The 21934-nt window shown below is 45.1% G+C and overlaps 1 protein-coding gene across 9 annotated transcripts in view; it reads right to left on the bottom strand.

Moving 5' to 3' along the window:
* The window catches only part of GRAMD1B (GRAM domain containing 1B), a 260267-nt gene that overhangs the window by 130771 nt on the left and 107562 nt on the right, over positions 1-21934 (bottom strand). For 3 of the 9 annotated variants that reach the window (XM_043481183.1, XM_043481184.1, XM_043481186.1), the window contains exons 3-4: positions 6700-6777; positions 5843-5954 (exon numbers count right to left, since the gene is read on the bottom strand). The exons of 1 other annotated variant lie outside the window; for it this stretch is intronic. In XM_043481183.1, the coding sequence (XP_043337118.1) occupies positions 5843-5954; positions 6700-6777 (190 nt within the window). The remainder of the gene's footprint in view (positions 1-5842; positions 5955-6699; positions 6778-21934) is intronic. 5 more of the 9 variants (XM_043481187.1, XM_043481178.1, XM_043481171.1 and 2 more) reach the window with 2 other exon arrangements.

The raw sequence follows: 21934 nt of genomic DNA, 5'->3' as shown, positions 1-21934 counted from the left end.
CTCCTCTCATCTCGTCTCATCATCTGCCTCCTCTCACTGCTTCCCTCCTATCTCAGATTCATTCTTCTGGCCTTAGTTCACCCACCATGCTCTCTCACCACCCCCACTTTGGTCCTGGCCCAATTTATTTGATATGCTCCCTCACGAAACCATGTTCCCCTCCTCCAATACACACATACAAGCTTGTATTTTCTCTGCCACACATGCACTTTGCCGACAGAGGTCCATATAGTCAAAGGTATGATCCTTCCAGTAGTCATGTATAGTGTGAGAGCTGGATCAGAAAGAAGGCTGAGCAGTGAAGAAATGATGCTTTTGAACTGTAGGGCTGGAGAAGACTCCTGAGAGTCCCTTGGACTGCAAGGAGATCAAAGGAGTCAATCCTAAAGATAATCAATCCTGAATATTCCCTGGAAGGACTGATGCTGAAGCTGAAGCTCCAGTACTTCGGCCACCTGATGGGAAGAGCCGACTCACTGGAAAAGACCCTGATGCTGGGAAAGACTGAGGTCAGGAAAAGAGAGCAGCAGAGGATGAGACGATTGGATAACATCACTGACTCAATTAGACATGAGTTTGAGCAAACTCCAGGAGATGGTGAAGCACAGGGAAGCCCGGCGTGCTGCAGTCCATGGGGGTCACAAAGAGTCAGACACGACTGAGTGGCTGAGCACAACAACCGTCCTTGTCTCTCTGCTTCCAGTGTTTGTTCCTTGAATCCATCTCTCACACAAGGACCGAAAGGATTTTTCTCATAAGAATACCTGGGAGAGACCTGGGTAGCCCTTTCTCGAAGTCCCTCACTCCCTTCCCTCTTCTATAAATACAGTCCACTCCATCCTGGCAGGATGATACATGATCAGGCACCTGCCTACCTGTACAAAGATGATCTCCAGCCACTAGCTAGCTACCCCCATTCCTGGGCCATTGTTGGCATCCATACTGAAGTATTCGCCATTCCTGAGCACGCCTTGCTTTCTCACACCTCCGGCTTATGTACATCGTGTTCCCACGCCTAGGAACGCTGCCATGTGACAGACTCCTACTCCCCTTGCAGTTCTCAGCTGAAGCACAGCCCCCTCCGTGGAGTCTTTCTGGATACCACCGCCCTCTCCCTCCTTCCTCCCCCATCCTACCCTATGCGGAGGACCTACCTTATTCTATTTGGGCAAATTTCTTAACTCTACCGAGCCTAAGTTCTCTAAACTCCAATATAAAGATAATAATAGCATCTATCTGAAAGGGCTGTTGAGAGGTTTATATTTAAAAGTGTACGTAAGAGTCTCTCCACAGGTTAGGGGCATTAGTAAACAAATTCTTTAGTTCTATTACAATGAAATTCTATTAGACAAAAGTGCCACCTGTCAATTATTACATTATACTTGCTTTCTTACAGATACGTGTCACCAAAAGATAAGAAGGCTCCTGAGAGCAAATGTCATGCCTTATTCTATTTATCCTGAGGATCAGTGTCTGATATCTTGTAGATGATCAATACTCGACACATTCTTTCTGTCTCTGTTTCTTCAAAGACAGAAGAGCACAGATGTGCGAAGAAAGTGACAGTGCTGGTGGCCCAGTGACCGAGACTCCGTGCTCCCAGTGCAGGGGGCCTGGGTTTGATCCCTGGTCAGAGAACTAGATCCAACATGCCAAAACTAAGACCCAGCACAGCCAAACAAATAATATTAAAAGAAAAAAAGTGACAGTAAAAACTGACAATAGCCAAAACCATCAGAGGACTGGCAGCTGCCACTTACTAAGCACCTACTAAGCACCAGGCACTGAACACATAGTATCTCGTGTACTCTTTACAAGAAAAGACTTTTACAAGTGACGAAACTAAGGTTCAGAAAAGCTGAGTAAAACGCTTTTAAAAATGCACAGTCAACACAGAAGACAAAACTAGGTCTGCTGACTGAGGCTCTTGCTATTTGCCTGCCCCTCCCAGGGCCAAGCGGCAGAGGGCCGGCCTCTATCTATCCAGCAGCCTGACTGTGGCAGGCTCCAGCCTCTTGTAGACACTTCACATTGGTTTGTGGCAAACAGGCCAGCATGCAGCATGGAAGGCATACCTGAACGCATGCAACCCTGCCATGGTCCTCAGTTGCCCTCCAGCCCTGTCCACGTCTCATTTCCCTACTATGAAAAGGCTTCCTGGTTCAACTGAGATCACGTTCTGTTGAAACTAACATCCTGTACATAAACGGTCCTTAGTGAAACATCTCTTTTTTCAATGCTTGTGGCTTTGTATGAAAGGCCCTGCCACTGGGTGAAATGTACTAAATAGAGACTTAGTGGGGACTTCCCTGGTGGTCCAGTGGCTAAGCTTCTGTGCGTCCAATGCAGGGGGCCCAGGTTCCATCCCTGGTCAGGAAACTAGATCCCACATGCTGCAATGAAAGATCTCACATGCTGTGTCTAAAAGATCCTGTGTGCTGCAACTAAGACCTAGTACGAAAAAAAAAAAAAAGACCTAGTAGACCCAAGTAAATAAATATAGCAAAAAAAAATTTTTTTAATCAATGGTGTAGTTTGAATAAGCAAACAAATAGAGAGGATTGAAAAAAAAAAAAAAAAAACTAGTGACCTGGGAAACCTTTACCAGTTGGTCCAGTTTGGACCTGGGAACTACTGTTTTGTAAATGCACCCCTGGCTTCTCCTTGAAGCATGAAGCTGGATCAGTATCCCAAATTCCATGGTACACATACTTTGACGAAGCTACATCTAGTTTGCTTTCAACCAGAAACCTAAGGGGATTATTCTTATCTCTGAGACAATCTCTGTTTCCAACAAACTGATTCTTTCCCTAAAATCAACATTTCTCCCTGCTGCATACCCGCCCAGGAAGTGACTGTCTCCCTGCAGTTACTTCCTGGGCTGGGGACTCCGCCCCCATCATGGTTCCAAAGGCTTTTTTCCTTTCTGGATAGAAGTTGATGTGAATGAGGAAAATAAATTCTTAGAAGCCCTTCAGTTTGGATGTCTTATTAAGGCATTTCCGTCTTTGCAGTACACAGACTTAAAAAAAAATATTTATTTTTATTTACCTGCTTGTTTGGCTACTCTGGGTCTTAGTTGAGGCATGTGGGATCTAGTTCCCCGACCAGGGATCAAACCCAGGCCCCCTGCACTGGGAGGTTGGAGTCTTAAGTCACTGGACTACCAGGGAAGTTCCATGTGGATTTTTTAAAGACTACAGTACAGTAGCTACTTTTATCTCTAAATATGATATCCATGCTAAACCTTTTACAAGAAAAAAGAAAAACCAATGTTTTATTTAACCAGTGGAAAGTTATTTCATACTGAAGGATTATAATTTTGATCTTTAAAACAGAAGAAATCAATTTTTTTTTTGTCTGCTCTATAAAAGAATCCTTCATTCTGCAATTGACAATGTGGTTTGCAGAATTAGGAGCAGCCACAGAAAAGGGTCCATATTACCTACTACACTGGCCAGGCAGTACACTGGCCGGTGTGGGAAATGCCATTGTAACCAGCAGGGTGCGCTGTCTATCAAACTGGGCCCAGAGCAATGAGCACAAGTCAGATTCCCTCTCCCCAGGGTTCAGATCTCACACTAGCTCTAGGCCAGCATATCACAGGCCAACATCTGAAACGCCCCAGAGAGTCTCTTAATTGGTCAGAAACCTGCTGGAGGAAGGATTAGGTGCAGGGTGTAAAGGTTTGTTCCGAGCTGCGGCTGAGTGATTAATTAGCACTCTGAAGACTTGTTCTCTCCAGGAGAACCCACTGACTGCGAAGGAAAAACCGAATTCATTCAGAAGGACCATGGTGAGCACACGCCAGTCCTGAGTTTCCAGGGCAGGAGTCCATAGGGACCACCACAGAAGCATCTTTCAGCTCACGACCTTCTCTGTTTCCCATCGTGCCCAACGTGAGCTAGTGCAAAAGTATATCCAACATCCACCATGAAGAGCTCAAGGGGCTGTCAGTGGGCCAGGGATGAGGAAGAAAGGACCAGGGAAGGCATTTAGAGGATTTTTCTGAGCAGAGGTTTGGAGGAGAGATCGTCCATAACATTTCATTTGGGTTGTGGGAGGGAGCAGAGAAACAGCTAAAATATCACTTTTATCAGCGTACAATCCAAAGTACTGAACAAAAGTCAAGGCTGACTCTAGTTAGCAAGGAGCCTTGGGGAAAACGTGCTGTAGAGTCTGTGCAAGTTGGCACCTATTCATCTCTCCCAGGAACAACGCAAGCGGCAGAGATTAAAACAGAGGACTAAGGAGTTGCCGATCAACTAAAGGCATGATGATCAGAAATGAACAGCTTCCGGAGATGTTCAGCACACAACACGGGGGAGGTGTGCTGGGGAACTCTACAGACCCTTCCAATTTTGGAAGCATGGGTTGTCAAAATCCAGAGAGCACTAAAAAGAGGGTGAAGGCCACTCTAGATGATTTCAGATGCACAAAGCAGTGAGCAGCGGCTGGAAGCGAGACCTTAATTCCCTGGTCAGGAATCAAAGCCTGGTCACCTGGGTGGAAACCAGGAATCTTAAGTGATAGACCACAGGGACCAGTGGCTAGAATCTAAGTTCCCAGTCCTTGTCTACCTTGAAAGGAGAAATCAGGCAAGGAGGGAGAGGAAGTAAAGTATGTATTAGAAAGGCAGAGCACATGGGCAAACTCTAGACAGTTGCTAGAGTTGTGCCTTTGGGAGGTTTAAATCCTTTGTAAGGGGCCAGTCTTCCGGGTTTTTGTCTGCTTCTTAGGCAATCTTCTTGTTTTGACCACCCCCCACCCCCGCAGCTAATTTGTCTAGGGACCCTCCCCTAGGTGGGATCATACCACTCAGTGAAGATGGATTTCACCCAGAGGCGTATGGGAGGCAGATAGCAAGATTTCCTATAGCCTGGCATCCCCTGCCTTTTTGGCCTGTTACACCTTTTGTGCAAGTGTAGTTTCTCGCTTGCCCCAAGGATGGAAATGTATGACCTCTTGATCTTCTAATAGGGCTTAGTTCTGTTCCTACCATAAAAGTGTCCAATGTCACGTTATTCAACCCCATTCCTGTTGTTTCTCTTATCGAGGTGTAGATCTCAAAATGTAGACAGAAGCCTGGTCATAAACATGTAGCCTGGAGCCCATTTGTCTCCTGGCTCAGAAAATGTAAACAGGGGACTGGGAATGAGTGTTGGGCCTGCAGCCCATCTTTTGGTCACCCCAAAAGAAGCGTGAACAGGGGGCTAGTTGTAAATGTCTAACCTGGAGCCCATCTAATATCTCCTGCCTCATAGAGACTGAGGGAACTGCCATCAGATCATAACTGACCAAGCATCTTGATAAGAGTGATTAGTCTCTGTCCCTTGGAGACCCCATGAAGAAAATGAAAGTGTTAGTTGCTCAGTCGTGTCCAACTCTTTGCGACCCCGTTGACTGTAGCCCATTAGGCTCCTCTGTCCATGGAACTTTCCAGGCAAGAATACTGGAGTGGGTTGCCATTTACATCTCCAGGGGAACTTTCCAACCCAGGGAGTGAACCCAGGTCTCCTGCATTACAGGCAGATTCTTTACCATCTGAGCCAGCAGGGATGCCCCATGCCTCCACCTAAATTGATGAGCTGAACTGTCAATCATGGTTAGTAATAAGCACAGAACTGAGAACTATAGCAAGAGACATAAAGCTTTATAGATCTAAAGCGAAGGTCCCAGCCTCTTAAGCATGCATGTTCTGTTGTATCTTGACTCTTTTTGTGACCCCATGGACTGTATGTAGCCTTCCAGGCTCCTCTGTTCCTGGAATTTTCCAGGCAAGAATATGGGAGTGAGTTGCCATTTTCTCCTCCAGGGGATCTTCCCACCCCAAGGATCAAACCTGAATCTCCTGTGCCTCCTGCACTGTAGGTGGATTCTTTACCACGGAGCAACCTGGGGTCCCAGGAATGGCTTTCTTGACATTAAGAGAAGCCATTCTGTGATCCAAGAAGCTTAAGAGAAGTAAGGGAAGACAGGGACAAAGGAAAATCAGTCAGGAAACAAAGTCCTAGTTCCTCCCTGTCAAGGACTACACATACCAATCTGATACAAGTCTGCAAGCTCTGCAGGAACTGAGCCCCCACCCAGGTGGAGGACGGAAGGACGATGCTGACCTTCCTGACTTCGTTCAACTAGAGCCTGAACTCTGTTGAGCTTTGTCCCAATACTGTGCTGAATTCTCCTCCATTCAAGCGCCTGCATGAATATGCATGTACCCATAGCTTTAGCATAAATCCCCTTCTCTGGATCTTTGGCTTGGCAGTATCTTTTGGTTGACACCCAGCAAAAGGCAAACCCAGCTTTCAGGTAGCACTCTGATGACACACACACACACCATCCCAGGCCACAACTTTTTCCTTGGGAGTGGAAACACCCTTTCCCTCCCCGGATTCACACCATTCCCAACCTTTACAGGGCACCTCAGGTCCCACTCCGACATCTTCCCAACAGACTTGGTTTCCACACACTGACTTCTCCCTCTGCTGAGCACCAAAAGCCTTTAGAACCAATCCCCTCTCAGGTCGAGGGGGTAGAGTTCTCTTTCTGACCCGTGTTGGAGCACAGAGGTCAGGCCAGCCTCTGTTTCTTTGCAGTTTATCATGGTTCTCACTGCTGGCAGAAACTTGATCTTCCTCAAACATCTTCCCCATCCCGTCATTACTGGCCTCCAGTCCTCCCCTAGCCATGGGATCTTACCTTTCTTCCCGCACGCGAGGACTCAGGAACCTGCTGGAGTCATCGTCATGGCTGCTCTGCTGGCTGCTCTGCTGGCTGCTGAGGAAAGACAGGATGTGAACCGTTAACGTTCGCCTCCTTTCTCAACCCTGGGGGAGAGCGCGGAGACTCCAGCTCGACAGGGAAACAGGGTTACAACATTTTAAAGGTACACGTTCCCTCCCCCTGCAGTGGAAGTTGACACAGAGGGCAAAACTGGCAGGCAGTGGAATTGAGACCTTCTGAAAACCCCACCCATCCTACCTAAAGCTCCTGGGAAGATCCTGACCTATTACCTGGCTCTTCCCAGGCCAGTGTCCTGGAGCAAGGGCCTCTGGCATTCTCTGTCCCTGGGCCTCTAGATCTGCAGGAGAGGGTAACAGTCCCATTCTTCAGCTGAGACGCACAGGTACAGGCACAGCCAATGGGGCAGGAAGGGGAGGGGTGGCAGGGGGAGAGGGGAATTCCAGCAGGAGAAAGACTTGAGACCTGATGGGGCCTGGGGCCACCTGGCAGGATTCTTTGCCTCCTGGGAGGGCCAGCAGAGGAGCAGAGGGATTAGAAGGTGAAGTCTCTCCACTCCTTAAAGCCCTGGAGGCACGATGATTATGGAGCTTCAGTTCACAGAGTTCTTAAAGTGCTTACTGTGGAGCCCTATACTAAGGTCACAAGATAAAAATCTCCAGAATTACCCAAGCCCCATAGCAACTGTTGCCAGGAGCCTCCAGATCTAAACCTGCTAGTTCCTTGACCCGTATCAGGTAAAATACCCACCCTATTACCCACCCTTCCAGTAGGAATATTCTCTGCCTTATTGTTGTTCAGTTGCTAAGCTGTGTTGACTCTTTGCAGTCCTGTGACCTGCAGCACGCCAGGCCTCCCTGTCCTTCACTATCTCTCAGAGTTTGCTCAAATTCACGTCCATTGAGTTGGTGATGCTATCTAACCATCTCAGCCTCTGACCCCCCCTTCTCCTGCCCTCAATCTTTCCCAGCTTCAGGGTCTTTTCCAATAAGTTGGCTCTTTGCTTCAGGTCAGCAAAGTCCTGGAACTTCAGCTTCAGCATCAGTCCTTCCAACGACTATTCAGGGTTTATTTCCTTTAGGATTGACTGGTTTGATCTCCTTGCTGTCCAGGGGACTCTGAAGTCTTTTCCACCACCACAATTCGAAAGCATCAAGGCTATAAAAACTGGCTACTAGCCTGTGAAAGGGGTCAGTTCTCCCATGAGCTGGTCGGCTGTTCAAGGAGCAGTAAACTATTCTCTCATTATGCCTCTGTCTAGAAATTCTTTTCCAAACAGTGCACATACCATGACACTTACTTTAAAGTTATGTGGAATTCAACAGTCATTTATCTTACGCAAGAGAAAGAAAAGTTGTTTGGACATCTTATGATACTAGCCGAACCCAAAGCTGGTGATCAGTCATTTGTATTAAGTACTCCAGGTATCTAATCAAGAGTCCTTAAGCCATAGCCCCCTGGCCAAATCTGGAGCCCCTGCAGGCTAAGAATGGTACTTGCTTTTTTAAATGGTTGGGAATTAAAAAAAAAAAATTTAATGATAATAATATTTCATGACACATGAAAATTACATGAAATTCAAAATTATATTTCATAAATACAGGTTTACTGGAACACAGCCACCCTCATTCATTTACCTAGTAATCAGGACTGTTCTTGCTACAAGGGCGGAGCTGTGTAGTTAAGGTATGTAGTTAAGCTGTGTAGTTAAACTGCTGAATTAAGTACAGCAAGAAGGCCATTATCCCACAAAGCCTAAATATTTACTGTATGACCCCTTACAGAAAATGTTAGCAAACCCCTGTTTTGTATAAATTCTAGTAATAGTAAATTGTTATTACCATACATGTCACTATAACCCAGGCCCAGGAGGACCAAAATTGTTCCCTTGTTCTGCTGGATAGTCTACAGCCATAAAAAGCACTGATCTCTACACCGCATATTCCTTAGACTAGATCCCCAGCAGACAGCAAACTCTGAGCGATCTTACAGGTAAGTGCTTGTTGTAGTGCCCGCACACTTTCCATCAAAGAAGCAAGTGATGTTATAACCATGCTCTCAAGATCCCATCTTTCAGCAAGAAGCAAATGAACTCAGAAGCAATTTACAACACATTTTCAAATACACACACATGCACACAAACACACACACAGGCCAGAAATCAGAAAAGCACCACACTAAAAAGAAAAGCACCACATACGAAGCTTCCAGTTGCCTGGCAGGATGAAGTGTGTACACAGAGCACCTTTTTGGCTACTCGTTCCCTATGGAATGGCTACTAGTCATTCAACTTGCCTTTTGAAAACATATACTCCACCATATATACAATAGATAGCCAGTGGAAATTTGATGTATGACTTAGGGAGCTGAAACAAGTGCTCTGTAACAACCTAGAGGGGTGGGATGGGGTAGGAGGTGGGAGAGGGGGACATATGTATATCTATGGCTGATTCATATTGATGTATGGCAGAAACAAACAATACTATAAAGCAGTTATCCTTCAATTAAAAATAAGTGAATTAAAAAAAAACTCATAACAAATTATACTATCATGTTGCTGACCCACTGGCCTTTTTTACATTGGGACTGATCTGTCATATGGATCAAGTATCTTCCTCTATACACCCGAGGATAGGTGTTAAGACTACAGCAGGCAACCCACAGATGACTAGAACTCAAATTCCAAAACAGACCCATTATCAAGAGAGGAATACCAAAATAATATTAAAAAGAGAGAGAGAGGAATATCAGCCTACATTTCTGGCAGTACATGTGAGGAGAAGTAGGAAGGAGGGGTGTCTGGAGCCCAGTGTTTTACACCATCTAAAACCCAAAGGGGCTCCACCAACCCAATGACCACGTCAGCACTACAGCCTCTTCATGGAAGAAATTAAACTTGACTCCATTTAAACTATAGTGGGCTCAATCCTTCTCACCCTACCTTCCCTTGCCAGGCTATCAAAACTGCTCAGTCATGTCTGATCCCACTTTGTGATTTCCCTGATGGACACTATGAACAGCTGCCTGAGGCTCCGGCCTCTTGTCAGCTCATGGGATTTTCCAGGCAAGCAACAGTGGATTCAACAAGCGGATGAAGCCATTTTCTCTTCCGGAGGGACCTCTTCCTTAACAATCATAAGGATTACAAAGCTTTCCTGTTCTGGCAACTCCTGGCAGATGGATTCTACTTATTTCCACTGCAAACCACCCTGAGAAGCCCAAAAAAGGAGCTCCCAGAACTAAATGACAAGAACCAGGGTTTCAGAAAAATAATTCTGAGCTGATATTAAAAAGTTATCCCACTAGATGGCACTGCCGTCTTCCAAACCAGAACCTGAAGGCAGCCAACCCATCCAGCTTCTGAAACCAAAACTAGAACCAACCTTCTGGCGCCCCCTTCCGGCCTTCCCATTGCTTAGAAAACAGCTCAGAAAGTGGAGATAAAAGCAACCATGGATCACCTTCAAACTATTTATTGGTTCTAAGCAACTAAGAAATATCAACTGCATGCATTCAACAAGTATTTATAATGCCCTCTATGTGCACATATATGAAGAAGAGGCAACATCAAGGTTAAGTGAATACCTTAGAATATTCTGCCTCAGATTATCTTTCACTTCCTACTATCACGACTCTGAGCAACTTATTGAACGGTGTTTTCCTTACCTACAAAATGAAGACAGATGTTATGACAGTTCTTAACAATCATAAGGATTAAAGAATACAAAGCTATTCTAAGAATTAAATATCAAGAACGGTGTTTGGCACACATTAACGGCTGTGTGTGTGTGCGTCGTGTCCAACTCCTTGTTACCTCGTGGACTGTAGCTCACCAGGCTCCTCTGTCTGTGGGATTTTCCAGGCAAGAATACTGGAGCAAGTTGCCATTTCCTTCTCCAGGGGATCTTCCCAACCCAAGAATCAAACCCTTGTTTCTTGCATCTCCTGCGTTGGCAGCCAGGTTCTTTACTAGTCAGGCAACACTGGAAGCCCATTGACTGCTGTAAAAACGCTATTATTATGTGTAAGGCATCATTTTGTGGGTCATGGAAAATAAAGACATGAATCAGACAAGGATCTCTGTCTGATCTCAAACATCTCTCAACATGTTTACAATGTGGAAAGTAAGAGTCAATATAAACTACATTTAAAAGGAGAAAATGACAGCTCTTAGAAGTCAATATTAAATGCTATAGAAACAAAGCCCAGAGAAAGAGCATTTCCTTCGGGGGCTGGTAAGAGAAAACTGACTCAACAGCAAGGGCGTTTTGCTGACACTTGAAATTCAAACAGATTCAGGATGAGCAGAAGAGAGGGTTCTGGTTCAGTTCAACTCATCAAACGTGGACCACATATTAATTAATTAACCCTCACTGAGTACTGCGATGCATCAATGGCCATAGGATGAAAGGACACAGGTCACAGACACTTGTGCTGGGGAATTTGAGGTGAACGTGAAATAGGAGGACAACAGGTAAATCCATGGCAACAACCACCGCAGGGTGCACAGGCTCCTTCCCCCAACAGGAGGAGCCTGGTCCTCTCTCCTCCCATTTTCAGAACATGTTTTTCCCCCACCATCTTTAAAGGTGAGATAGAGGCCAACCACTCCCATCCTCTACTCAACTCCATAAAATGATCTTTCTTGAGCAGAATTTCCAGAGATTCAGATATGGCCTCTCTCTCAAACAAAACAAAACACCTCTCAGCTCCTCTCTTACATGAGCCTTTTCAAATGATACAGGCCACCTGGACACTGGGCAGCTTGCCCTGGCCTCTACATCAATCTGCCAGGCTCCTGAGGTCATGAAGAAAAGCTACCACCACGCAGGGTGTTTACAGAGGCGTGTGGGAGGCCTGGGGCTTCCCTCGTGGCTCAGCAGTCCGTCTGCCAATGCAGGAGACGCAAAAGACAGGGGTTTGATCCCTGGGTGGGAAAGATCCCCTGGAGGAGGAAACAGCAACCCACTCCAGCATTTTTAGCCCACTACAGTCCACGGGGTCACACAGAGTCAGAAAATGACTGAAGTGACTTAGCAGGCATGCATGCACATGGGAGGCTGGAAGGTCAAGGGCTATATCCACAGTGACTCCATTTCAGTCAAGGCCTTGGAGGGGGAGGTGACCATTGTGGGTTCTGCCGCGTAAGGAAGGTGAGAAGAACTTGGAGGAAGGCCAGCAGAGAGTGCTCACAGATAAAAATGTTTTGTCAGAAAGCCTGATTTGGGGTGACTTAGCCTGGGCACGAGATGACCCAAAGTCAGCTTAACAATGCAAGGAAGCAAAGTTGTATAAGCAACCGCTTTTTGCCTTTTCCTCAGAAGAGCTAGAAAAGGCAGGAGGAAGACTAAAAGTCTCTCCTGTTATAAATTCAAGCTGCTGATAAAATTCACTATAGAAATTCAATTTTGAAACACCAGACGGAGTTACCAAATAAGGTGGGGGAAATGCTTCTTTACATTCCAGAATGTTCCTAAGGGAAACTAGCTGAAGTGAATCGAATCCAGAGTCCTGGTTTTGTTTCTCTGCCAGCAAGTCAGTGCTGGGAGCTTATCCTAGAAGGTCACCCTAAACCAGGAACGTTGGCTGGAAAAAATCCATTCCATCTGAGGCAGTGTACACCCCAGAGGCAGAAATTCCCAGGCTAGAGCAGGAAGCTCCTCAGTGCAGTCTGGGTAAATTCCCATGATTCCACTGGTCCCCCTTCCCCACCCATCTTCATCCCTGGGCACTGGCAGAAAGGAAGTTCAGCCTAAACACACAAGCTACCAGGAAGGTGTGCTTTTGTCCTCTACAAAGTACCGCTTCACTCTGAGGGAAATTAAATTTGGCACCTTTTTTGAGCCGGTGCTTCCTAAGTAGAAACAGCTCTTTCTTACCCAGATAACACTACTGTGACTCCTAAACCCAGAAGGGGTTTGAGAAATTCTGGAGATTCCAAGCAGTTATGGGGATGTGTGAGCTGTCATTTACTATTTTCAAAGCCTGGTGGAATCTGTACATTTACCCACACCAAGGCTGTGCCTCATTTTTTGCATTTGTTTTGGACTGTAATCAGAGCAATTTAGTGTGTTGGTACCAATTATCTTATGCTAATTAGAAGCGCTGAAAAGCTCAGAGTGGCTTTGATTGATGTATGTCTTTGATTAATAAAAGTGGGGGAAGAAATTATTTGAAGCAGTGGATGTAACAGAATTACTCTGAAAGTGAAAGTATTAGTCACTCAGTCATGTCTCACTCTTTGCAACCCCAGACTGTAGCCTGCCAGGCTCCACTGTCCATGGGACTTCCCAGGCAAGAATACTGGAATGGGTTGTCATTCCCTTCTCCAGAGGATCTTCCCAACCCAGGGATTGAACCTGGGTCTCCCTCAGTGGCAGGCAGATTCTTTGCCATCTGAGCTACCAGGGAAGTCCAATATATATATACTATAGAGACAGACAAACCTAGGTTCACCCCCAGCTTTGTTTCTTATTGGCCCTTTAAGTTTGACAAGTCATTTACCCTCTCTCAGCCTTTTTCCCTGGAAAATAAGGTCAATAACACACCACTTGTAGAACTGTACTGAGGATTAAGTTATGAGTAATGCAATCACAATATCTGACTTCAGGATTTGGAGTCTGGAAGATTCACGTTTTGCCACTTGGCACAGTGACGTTGGGCAAATTACTTTACTTTCCCAAGTGTCAGTCGTGGATATGACACATGACTTTAAAGACTGTAATGAGGATTAGAAATGGTAGAAACCATCTACCATTTGTAAGCATCTAGGGCCATGTTGGGCTTCTCAGGTAGCTCAGTGGTAAAGAATTCCCCTGCCAATGCAGGAGACTCAAAAGACTCGGATTCGATGGGGAAGTGGGGAAGATCCCCTGGAGTAGGAAATGACAACTCATTCCAGTATTGTTGCCTGGAAAATTCCAGTGAGGCCACAGTCCACAGGGTTGCAATGAGTCAGACACAACTGAGCACACGCATAGGTCCATGTTGGGGCCTTGGTAGGTGTACCTGAAATGTTGGACATTCACTGGACTTAATATTCACAGTTACTTTGGCAGATAAATACTTTGAAACATCCAATACATGGAAGGGAAACAGCAGAAGAGACCTTTATGGTAAAAATGTTGAGAACCACGGACTTGAAAAGTAGACTCACACCATCACTGACAAAAGACTGAGTTTTCATGTTGAATTATATGCACCTGTGAAATGACTCTGGCATCTACCATTTTAGTTTAAGCAAGAAGGGTGTCTGGGGGGAGAAAGGCGGGTAGCAAATAAGTGGAGGATAAAAGGGAATAGTTTCTGTTTGTCATCTGGCAAGCAGCTATAAGAAAGTCTAATAATAGAAAGAAAGTAAACAGATGTGATTTGAGACACTGCCAAGGACTGCCAGCTTTTTATACAACATACCTGAATATTCTCAAATACTACTTAGAAAATTACATGCTATGCATGAAAATTAATGATATGTCTGCAAAGAAAGCAGGGACTGCTTCTGCTCAATGGCTCCCCTGGGAACAAGTGGCAAGGTGGGTAGCTGGTCAAAGATTCAGGGATTCAGAACCCAGCTAAATGTCTTTTAACTCATTACAACTCACTATACTTCTCTATTTAGGTTTTGCTGTCGCTTTTGGCTGTGCTGCCCTGCTTATGAGATTTTTAATTCCCCAACCAGGGATCCAAGACTCTTGAGAGTCTCTTGGACAGCAAGGAGATCAAATCAGTCAATCTTAAAGGAAATCAACACTGAATACTCATTGGAAGGACGGATGCTAAAGTTGAAGCTCCAATACTTAGACCACCTGATGCGAACAGCTGACTCATTGGAAAAAGACCCTGAGGCTGAGAAAGATTGAAGGCAGAAGGAGAAGAAAGCAAAAAGGATGAGGTGGTTGGATGGCATCACCGATGCAATGGACATGAACTCGAGCAAACTCTGGGGGATGCAGAGGGACAGGGAACCATGGTGGGGTGCAGTGCACGGGGTCGCAAACAGTTGGACATGACTGGGCGACTGAACAACAACCAAACCAGGGATCGAACCCACGCCCTCGGCAGTGAAAGCTCAGTCTAACCCCTGGACAGCCAGGGAATTCCCAATACTTCTCTATTTAATAGCTTTTTTGCCTCTAAACATACCCATGTCTCTAACTTTAAAAAAAAAAACTCTCCCTATCTCCATTATGCTTCCTTCCTTTCCTTCAGGGCCATTTTTTAATTGAACGAACACATTATTTGGTGATTGCCGAACTTCGTCAAAACCATCTCACAGATTAACATCTAACATGTTGTGGTGATTAAGTAGTTATTAATAAACAAAGAAAAGATCCTTATTTCCCTATTTCAAGCATATCTCATTTATTCTGATTCTTCCAGGTAATTCTTCATCTTAAAACATTTAAAATATTATCACATCTAATAATGCTCCTTCGTGTGTGTGCATGTGTGCTCAGTCGTGTTCGACTCTGTGCAACTCTATGGACTATAGCCCGCCAGCTCTTCTGTCCATGGGCTTTTCAGGCAAGAAGACTGGAATGGGTTGTCATTTCTTCCTCCAGGGGATCTTCCCGATCCTGGGATCAAACTGTGTCTCCTGTGTCTCCTGCATTGGCAGGTGGATTCTTTACCACTGAGTGGGAAGCTTCTATGGCCATCAATAAACTTTAAATTACTTAAAAAAAAAAAATACTATCAGGATAAGCTGGGAGCTTTACTATGCAGAATCTTTGGCCCCCTCCTCCAAGTTACGAAGTCAAAGTCTGAGCCTGCTCAAGCATACATATTTGTTAAAAGCTGTCCAGTGATTCTGGGGGGCAACCAAGATTGAGACCTCTGCCTCTACTCTTCACCACTGACTCGTGAATTAGTTGTTGCAACCTGCACCAGTACCCTGCCTTGCCATCAACCAGGACCTCTGTTACTGCCAGCCAATGACAATAGTTATTTATCTACCCTAATCTCACTTGCGGAGAAGGCAAGGGCACCCCATTCCAGTGTTCTTGCCTGGAAAATCCCATGGACAGAGGAGCCTGGTGGGCTGCCGTTTATGGGGTGGCACAGAGTCGGACACGACTGAAGTGACTTAGCAGCAGCAGCAGCAGCAACCTCACTTGACCACCTAGGCAGTTCTGCCGCTGATGATTATTCCCATTCTTTAAACTTCACCGTTCTTGCCTTCTAGGACACAACCATCTGCTGGTTCTTGGATTTTATCCTATTTATGGGTTTCTCTTCTTTTTTTAGCAAACTTCGTGGACTCTTCTGTTTGGTCCTAAAATGTTTCCAAGGACTCATTAAGCCTCTCATTTAATAAATTATCTGATACCTGCTAGGAAAGCGTTAGTGGCTCAGCTGTGTCCGACTCTTTGTGCCAGGTTCCTCTGTCCATGGAATTCTCCAGGCAAGAATACTGGAATGGGTAGCCATTCCCTTCTCCAGGGGATCTTCCTGACCCAAGGATTGAACCTGGGTCTCCTGCATTGCAGGTAGATTCTTTATCGTCAGAGCCACCAGAGAAGCCCATAATACCAACTAAAGACCAGGCATTGTTCTAGAATTTAGATACGAAACACAGAGTAGTAAACAAAACAATAGAAACCTCCATGCCTCAGTTCAATTCAGTTCAGCCGCTCAACTCTTTGCAACCCCATGGACTGCAGCACACCAGGCCTCCCTGTCCATCACCAACTCCTGGAGTTTACTCAAACTCATGTCCATTGAGTCAGTGATGCCATCGAACCATCTCATCCTCTGTCGTCCCCTTCTCCTCCCGCCTTCAATCTTTCCCAGCATCAGGGTCTTTTCAAATGAGTCAGTTCTTCACATCAGGTGGCCAAAGTACTGGAGTTTCAGCTTCAGCATTAACTGATGCTTAAGCTGAAACTCCACGCCTCAAGGAGTTCACATTTTATTGGGTATCTTGCTCTTCCAAGCTTTATACCCAGGAGCCTAGGTTTTGTGGATCTATGAAATTGTTATATTACACATTCACGGGAGAGGATTTATAGCTCTCATCTGATTCTCAAATAGAGAAGGTAATCCACAGGAGATTAAAATCCACTGCAATGTATCTCTGGGGAAATCATATCCACATGCAAGGCTTCAATCATGAAGGACACATTAATGACGCCCAAAGACAGCAGGGAGCTGGGCAGCCACTAGTCACATGCGGTTACTTCAATTCAGAAAAAATGCAGCTCCTTGGGATTCCCCTGGTGGTTCCGTGGCTGGGAGTCCATGTTCCCAGTGCTGGAGGCCCAGGTTCAATCCTTGGTCAGGAAGCTAGATCCCATATGTTGCAACCAAAGACCCTGCATGTCACAACCAAGACCCGTGGAGCCAAAGAAATAAATCAATAAATAAAATATATTTGTAAATTCAGTTCTTTAGTTGTACTAGTTACATTTCGAGAACTTGATAACTACATGTGGCTACCAGTTTCCATATCAGTACAACTAGAAAGCTTTTTTACACAGCTTAGAGGTTTCCAGATCAAACCTAGGATTTGAGTTCCAGCTCTGCCTCTTGTAATCTGAGTAACTCAGAGCAGCTTGTTAACCTCTCTTTACATTCTTGCCCTCTTGTCTTTTAAAATGTAAGTCACTTCACAGACCTGTTGGGAGGACTGTGCAAGTTGACTGACATAAAGCACTTAACAGAAGTCTTGGCAAGTAATAAGTACCATAAAAATGTTAATAATACTTTTTAAAAACATATGTATATGTTTGTTTATGTATTTGGCCAGCATGTGGGATCTCTGATCTTCGATGTAGCCCTATGGGATTTTTAGCTGTGGCATGTGGGATCTAGCTCTCTGATCAGGGATTGAACCTAGGCCCCTGCATTGGGAGGGTGGACTCTTGGCCACTGGACCACAAGGGAAGTCCTCAGTAATACTTATTTTATTATCATACATTTGCCATGGGGCATCCCTGGTAGCTCAGCTGGTCAAGAATCCACTGCAATGCAGGAGACCCCAGTTCTTTTCCTGGGTGGGAAAGATCCCCCGGAGAAGGGATAGGCTACCCACCCCAGTTTTCTTGGGTTTCCCTTGTGGCTCAGATGGTAAAGAATCCACCTGCAATGTGGGAGACTTGGGTTCAATCCCTGGGCTGGGAAGATCCCCTAGAGCAGGGCATGGCAACCTACTCCATTATTCTTAGAGCCTGGAGAATCCCATGGTCAGAGGAGCCTGGTGGGCTGCAGTCCATGGGGTCACCAAGAGTCAGACACAACTAAGCAACGAGGCACAGCACAGCACATTTGCCGTGGTACTGGACTCTCTTGGGTGCAACAGGAATCTCAAACTGAGCACGGCCAAAATGAATTCACCGCCTTTTTGTCTTCTCCCTTTGACTCCACAACTAAGGGTGCATTCAAATTAGAAATGCACGTCCTCACCAACTTCACACCAGGTCCTGCAGATGCTACCTTACTATCCCTCAAAGGGGCTTCCCTCATAGCTTAGTTGGTAAAGAATCAGCCTGCAATGCAGGAGACCTGGGTTCGATCCCTAGGTTGGGAAGATCCCCTGGAGAAGGGAAAGGCTACCCACTCCAGTATTCTGGCCTGGAGAATTCCATGGACTGTACAGTCCATGGGGTCGAAAAGAGCCGGACACGACTGAGGGACCTACACTATCCCTCAAAGGCATCCCGCCCTCCATTCATCACTGTCACTGCATGGCCTGAGGTCAAGCCCTCATCACTCCCGGCGGGGATTACCTTACTAGGCTCCTGGCCGCTTCGCCCATTGCCAACCTGGCCCTACTCCAGTCTATCCTTGACACTGATACAACAGTGTTCTTCTTGAAATGCAGATTTGATCATGGCTCTTCCCAGCTTAAAAATCCTTCAGGCGTCCCCTAATTTCAGAACAAAGTTCAAACTCCTTACTTCAGACTTAAAACTAAGTTACAAAAGCCCAGTAAGCTGACTGCCATCTTCTTCCCAGTGCCCACATCTCCTGCACGCACTCCAGAATCTCACTCCCCACGCTGGTCCTTCCAGTTGTCTCTGGCTTTGCCTGTGCTCTTCCCCGGCCTAGTACCAATACATCCTTTTCTTCACTCCCCTCTTGCGTCACTCATTCCTATCACTGAGGCAGCATCTTCAGGAATTAAGACTGAGGGCTCTAGTTTTATATGGTCAATGTACGGATGTGAAAGTTGGTCCATAAGGAAGGCTGAGCGCCGAAGAATGGATGCTTTTGAATTGTGGTGCTGGAGAAGACTCGAGAGTCCCGTGGACTGCAAGGAGATCAAACCAGTCAATCCTAAAGGAAATCAGTCGTGAACATTCATTGGAAGGACTGAAGCTGAAGCTCCAAGTACTTTGGCCACCTGACGCAAAGAGCCGACTCATTGGAAAAGACTCTGAGGCTGGGAAAGATTGAAGGCCAGAGGAGAAAGGGGCAGTAGAGGATGAGATGTTTAGCTAGCATCACTGAGACTCAACGGACTTGAATCTGAGCAGACTCTGGGAAATAGAGGAAAGAGGAGCCTGGTGTGCTGCAGTCCATGGGGTCGCAAAGAGTTGGACATGATTTAGCAACTGAACAACAACATCCAAATCTCAACTTTTCCACCTGCTCAATTTCACCCTCTATAAAATGGGGATGATACAGGCATTACATATTCTGTTCCTGAATTTACAGTGTGGTTTGGGGTAAGTAATTTATCTTCTCCATCTCTCCCAACACACTCACTTGTTTGTGAAGTACTTTGTACTCCTTAAATAAAAGATGCTCTAAATTAAAAAAAAAAAAATGGGGATGATAAAAACATCTTTTTTATCGGGGTGTTATGAAAATTAAATAAATTAGTACCTACAAAATACTTAGAAAGGTATCTGGCTTTGAGTGATACTCAATATTAAAGCTATTATCATCCTCCAAAAGTAGTACCTTCCCAGGGCAAACTTCCCTGATGGCCCCCGCCCGCACAGTGGTCCTGTACCACACTGTACTTCCCTTTATCATGACACTTCTCATCCTCCCTGGGATACAGGAATTACTGATTCCGTGCCCTATACCTTCCACCACCCTGTTAGTTATTTGAGAGCAAAGATCCTATTTCATATGTCGTTTCTTTCCATCCCCAGGGCCCAGCACTGTGCTTAGCACATATTAGATGTACACCATGTGTATGATAAATTAACACACAAGGGCTTCCCTGGTGGTACAGTGGATAGGAATCCACCGGTCAATACAGGAGACAGGGATTGAGCCCTGGTCCAGGAAGATCCCACATGCCTTGGAGCAACTAGGTCTGTGTGACACAACTACTGAAACCCATGGGCCTATAGCCTGTGCTCTGAAACAACAGAAGCCGTCGCAATGAGAAGCCCATGAGCCATAACTAGAGAGTATCTCCCACATGACCGAACTAGAGAAAGCCCATGCACAGCAATGGAGACCCAGCATAGCCAAAAAAAAACAAATCTTTTTAAAAAATTAGCACACAAATATCTAGGCTTGTCCTTCCTTTGACATCTCACTTCCGATGAATACTCCCCAGCCAGTCCAGAAAACACTTTGCTGAGTACAGTATTACCCACTTCCTCCAAATTACAATGTGCTTCCACACGTTCATCAACCTTTCCTCAACACCAGTATTCCAAGTATCCTGCTAGGCCTTACTGGATGTGTAAGGCTCAGCCTGTGACCTCCAGAAGCCCACCAACCTATACAAATTCCTCAAGGGTCACTCATTCACTCATGCCTCCTAACACCAGCCCCACGTTTGTGCCAGAGCTGTGACCCAGCTCTCAGATATGTGATGTGAAGAAGCCCTATCTCATGCTTGACAGAGCTTCCATCAGAGGACAAACAGGAAAGAACATGCCCCTCCAATTAGACATCACAGGTAAACATCAGTGTGAAAAGATTTTGGAGTCCAAGCCTCCAAATTTTTGTTTATTTCTTTCCTTCTAAGATGCCATGAGTATTAAATTTTCTCTTTTTATTCAAAAATTTAACAATTTTTATATATTTTACTGAGGTATAATTGACATAAATCACTATATTAATTTCAGGTATACAACATTCGGTTTTATATGTATTGCAAAACAATCAACACAGTAAGTCTAATTAATATCCATCACCTATGTAATTACAATTTTTTTCCTGTGATAAGAACTTTTATGATTCACTCTCTCAGCACTTGCAAATACACAATATAATATTAACTACAGTCATCATGCTGTAAATTACACCCCTGTGACTTATTCATTTATACTGAACATTAGTGCCTTTTTGGGGGGCTGACATTGGTATTCTTTTTTTTTAATTGTTATTGAAGCATAGTTGATTTACAATGTTGCATTGGTGTCTGGTATACAACAAAGTGATACAGTTACACATATGTATATAAGTGTATCACATATATGTGTACACATATGTATTCAGTTGCATATATGTATATAAGTACATTATTTTTCTTTTCAATTATGCACATATGTACAAAAGTACATATTATTTTCCATTATAGTTTATTACACGATATTGAATATAGTTCCCTGTGCTATACAGTAGGACTGTGTTATTTACCTATTTCATATACAGTAGTTTGTACTTGCTAATCCCAAACAGTGAGTTTTAAATTTTCATGCTCATATCCAGCTCTCATGTATATAGAAAATCAAGCTTTGGTTGCAAAAAAAGTTTCTTCTCTTGAAAGCCCTGCTCGGAGATAGCTTTCACAAAGAGTAAAGAATCCCTCACCTGTGATAGAATTCTAGGCCTCTGGTCTCACATAATTAAAAGAACTACACTCACCCCATTACATCCCTCGGATGGGGCCTGAAGAGACAGGGCAAGGAGAACTTGGGTCAGCTTAAACTCTCTTCGGTTGCTCTCAGCTAAAGGAATATACTGCCTTTTTCCAGTTTCCCACATTCCAGTAGTATCTTTGGCTTCAATCACTACTTAGCTTCACAGTGAAATCTTAGATCCTCTGAAGAGAGTAAACACAACTTCACCAGGTCTCCTAGCGGTAAACTCAGGAGGTCCCAAGGCCGATGAGTTGTTTTCCAGGACTTGAAGTCTCTGAGAATTCACTAAGACCTTGGGCAGCAGAGTCTCAAAGGCCAGCCAGCCCTCTGTGGCCCCTCCTGCCTTTAGAAAATCCCCTCGTTCCCAATCCAGTTTCAGGAAGCTGCAGAGGGCTCTCAAGCCCCAGGAGAGCCAGAAG

The sequence above is a fragment of the Cervus canadensis genome, chromosome 11 (assembly GCF_019320065.1).
Source record: "Cervus canadensis isolate Bull #8, Minnesota chromosome 11, ASM1932006v1, whole genome shotgun sequence".
Taxonomy (NCBI): Eukaryota; Metazoa; Chordata; class Mammalia; order Artiodactyla; family Cervidae; genus Cervus; species Cervus canadensis.
Note: the sequence above shows the minus strand (reverse complement) of the source record. Positions and strands in the feature narration are given on the sequence as shown.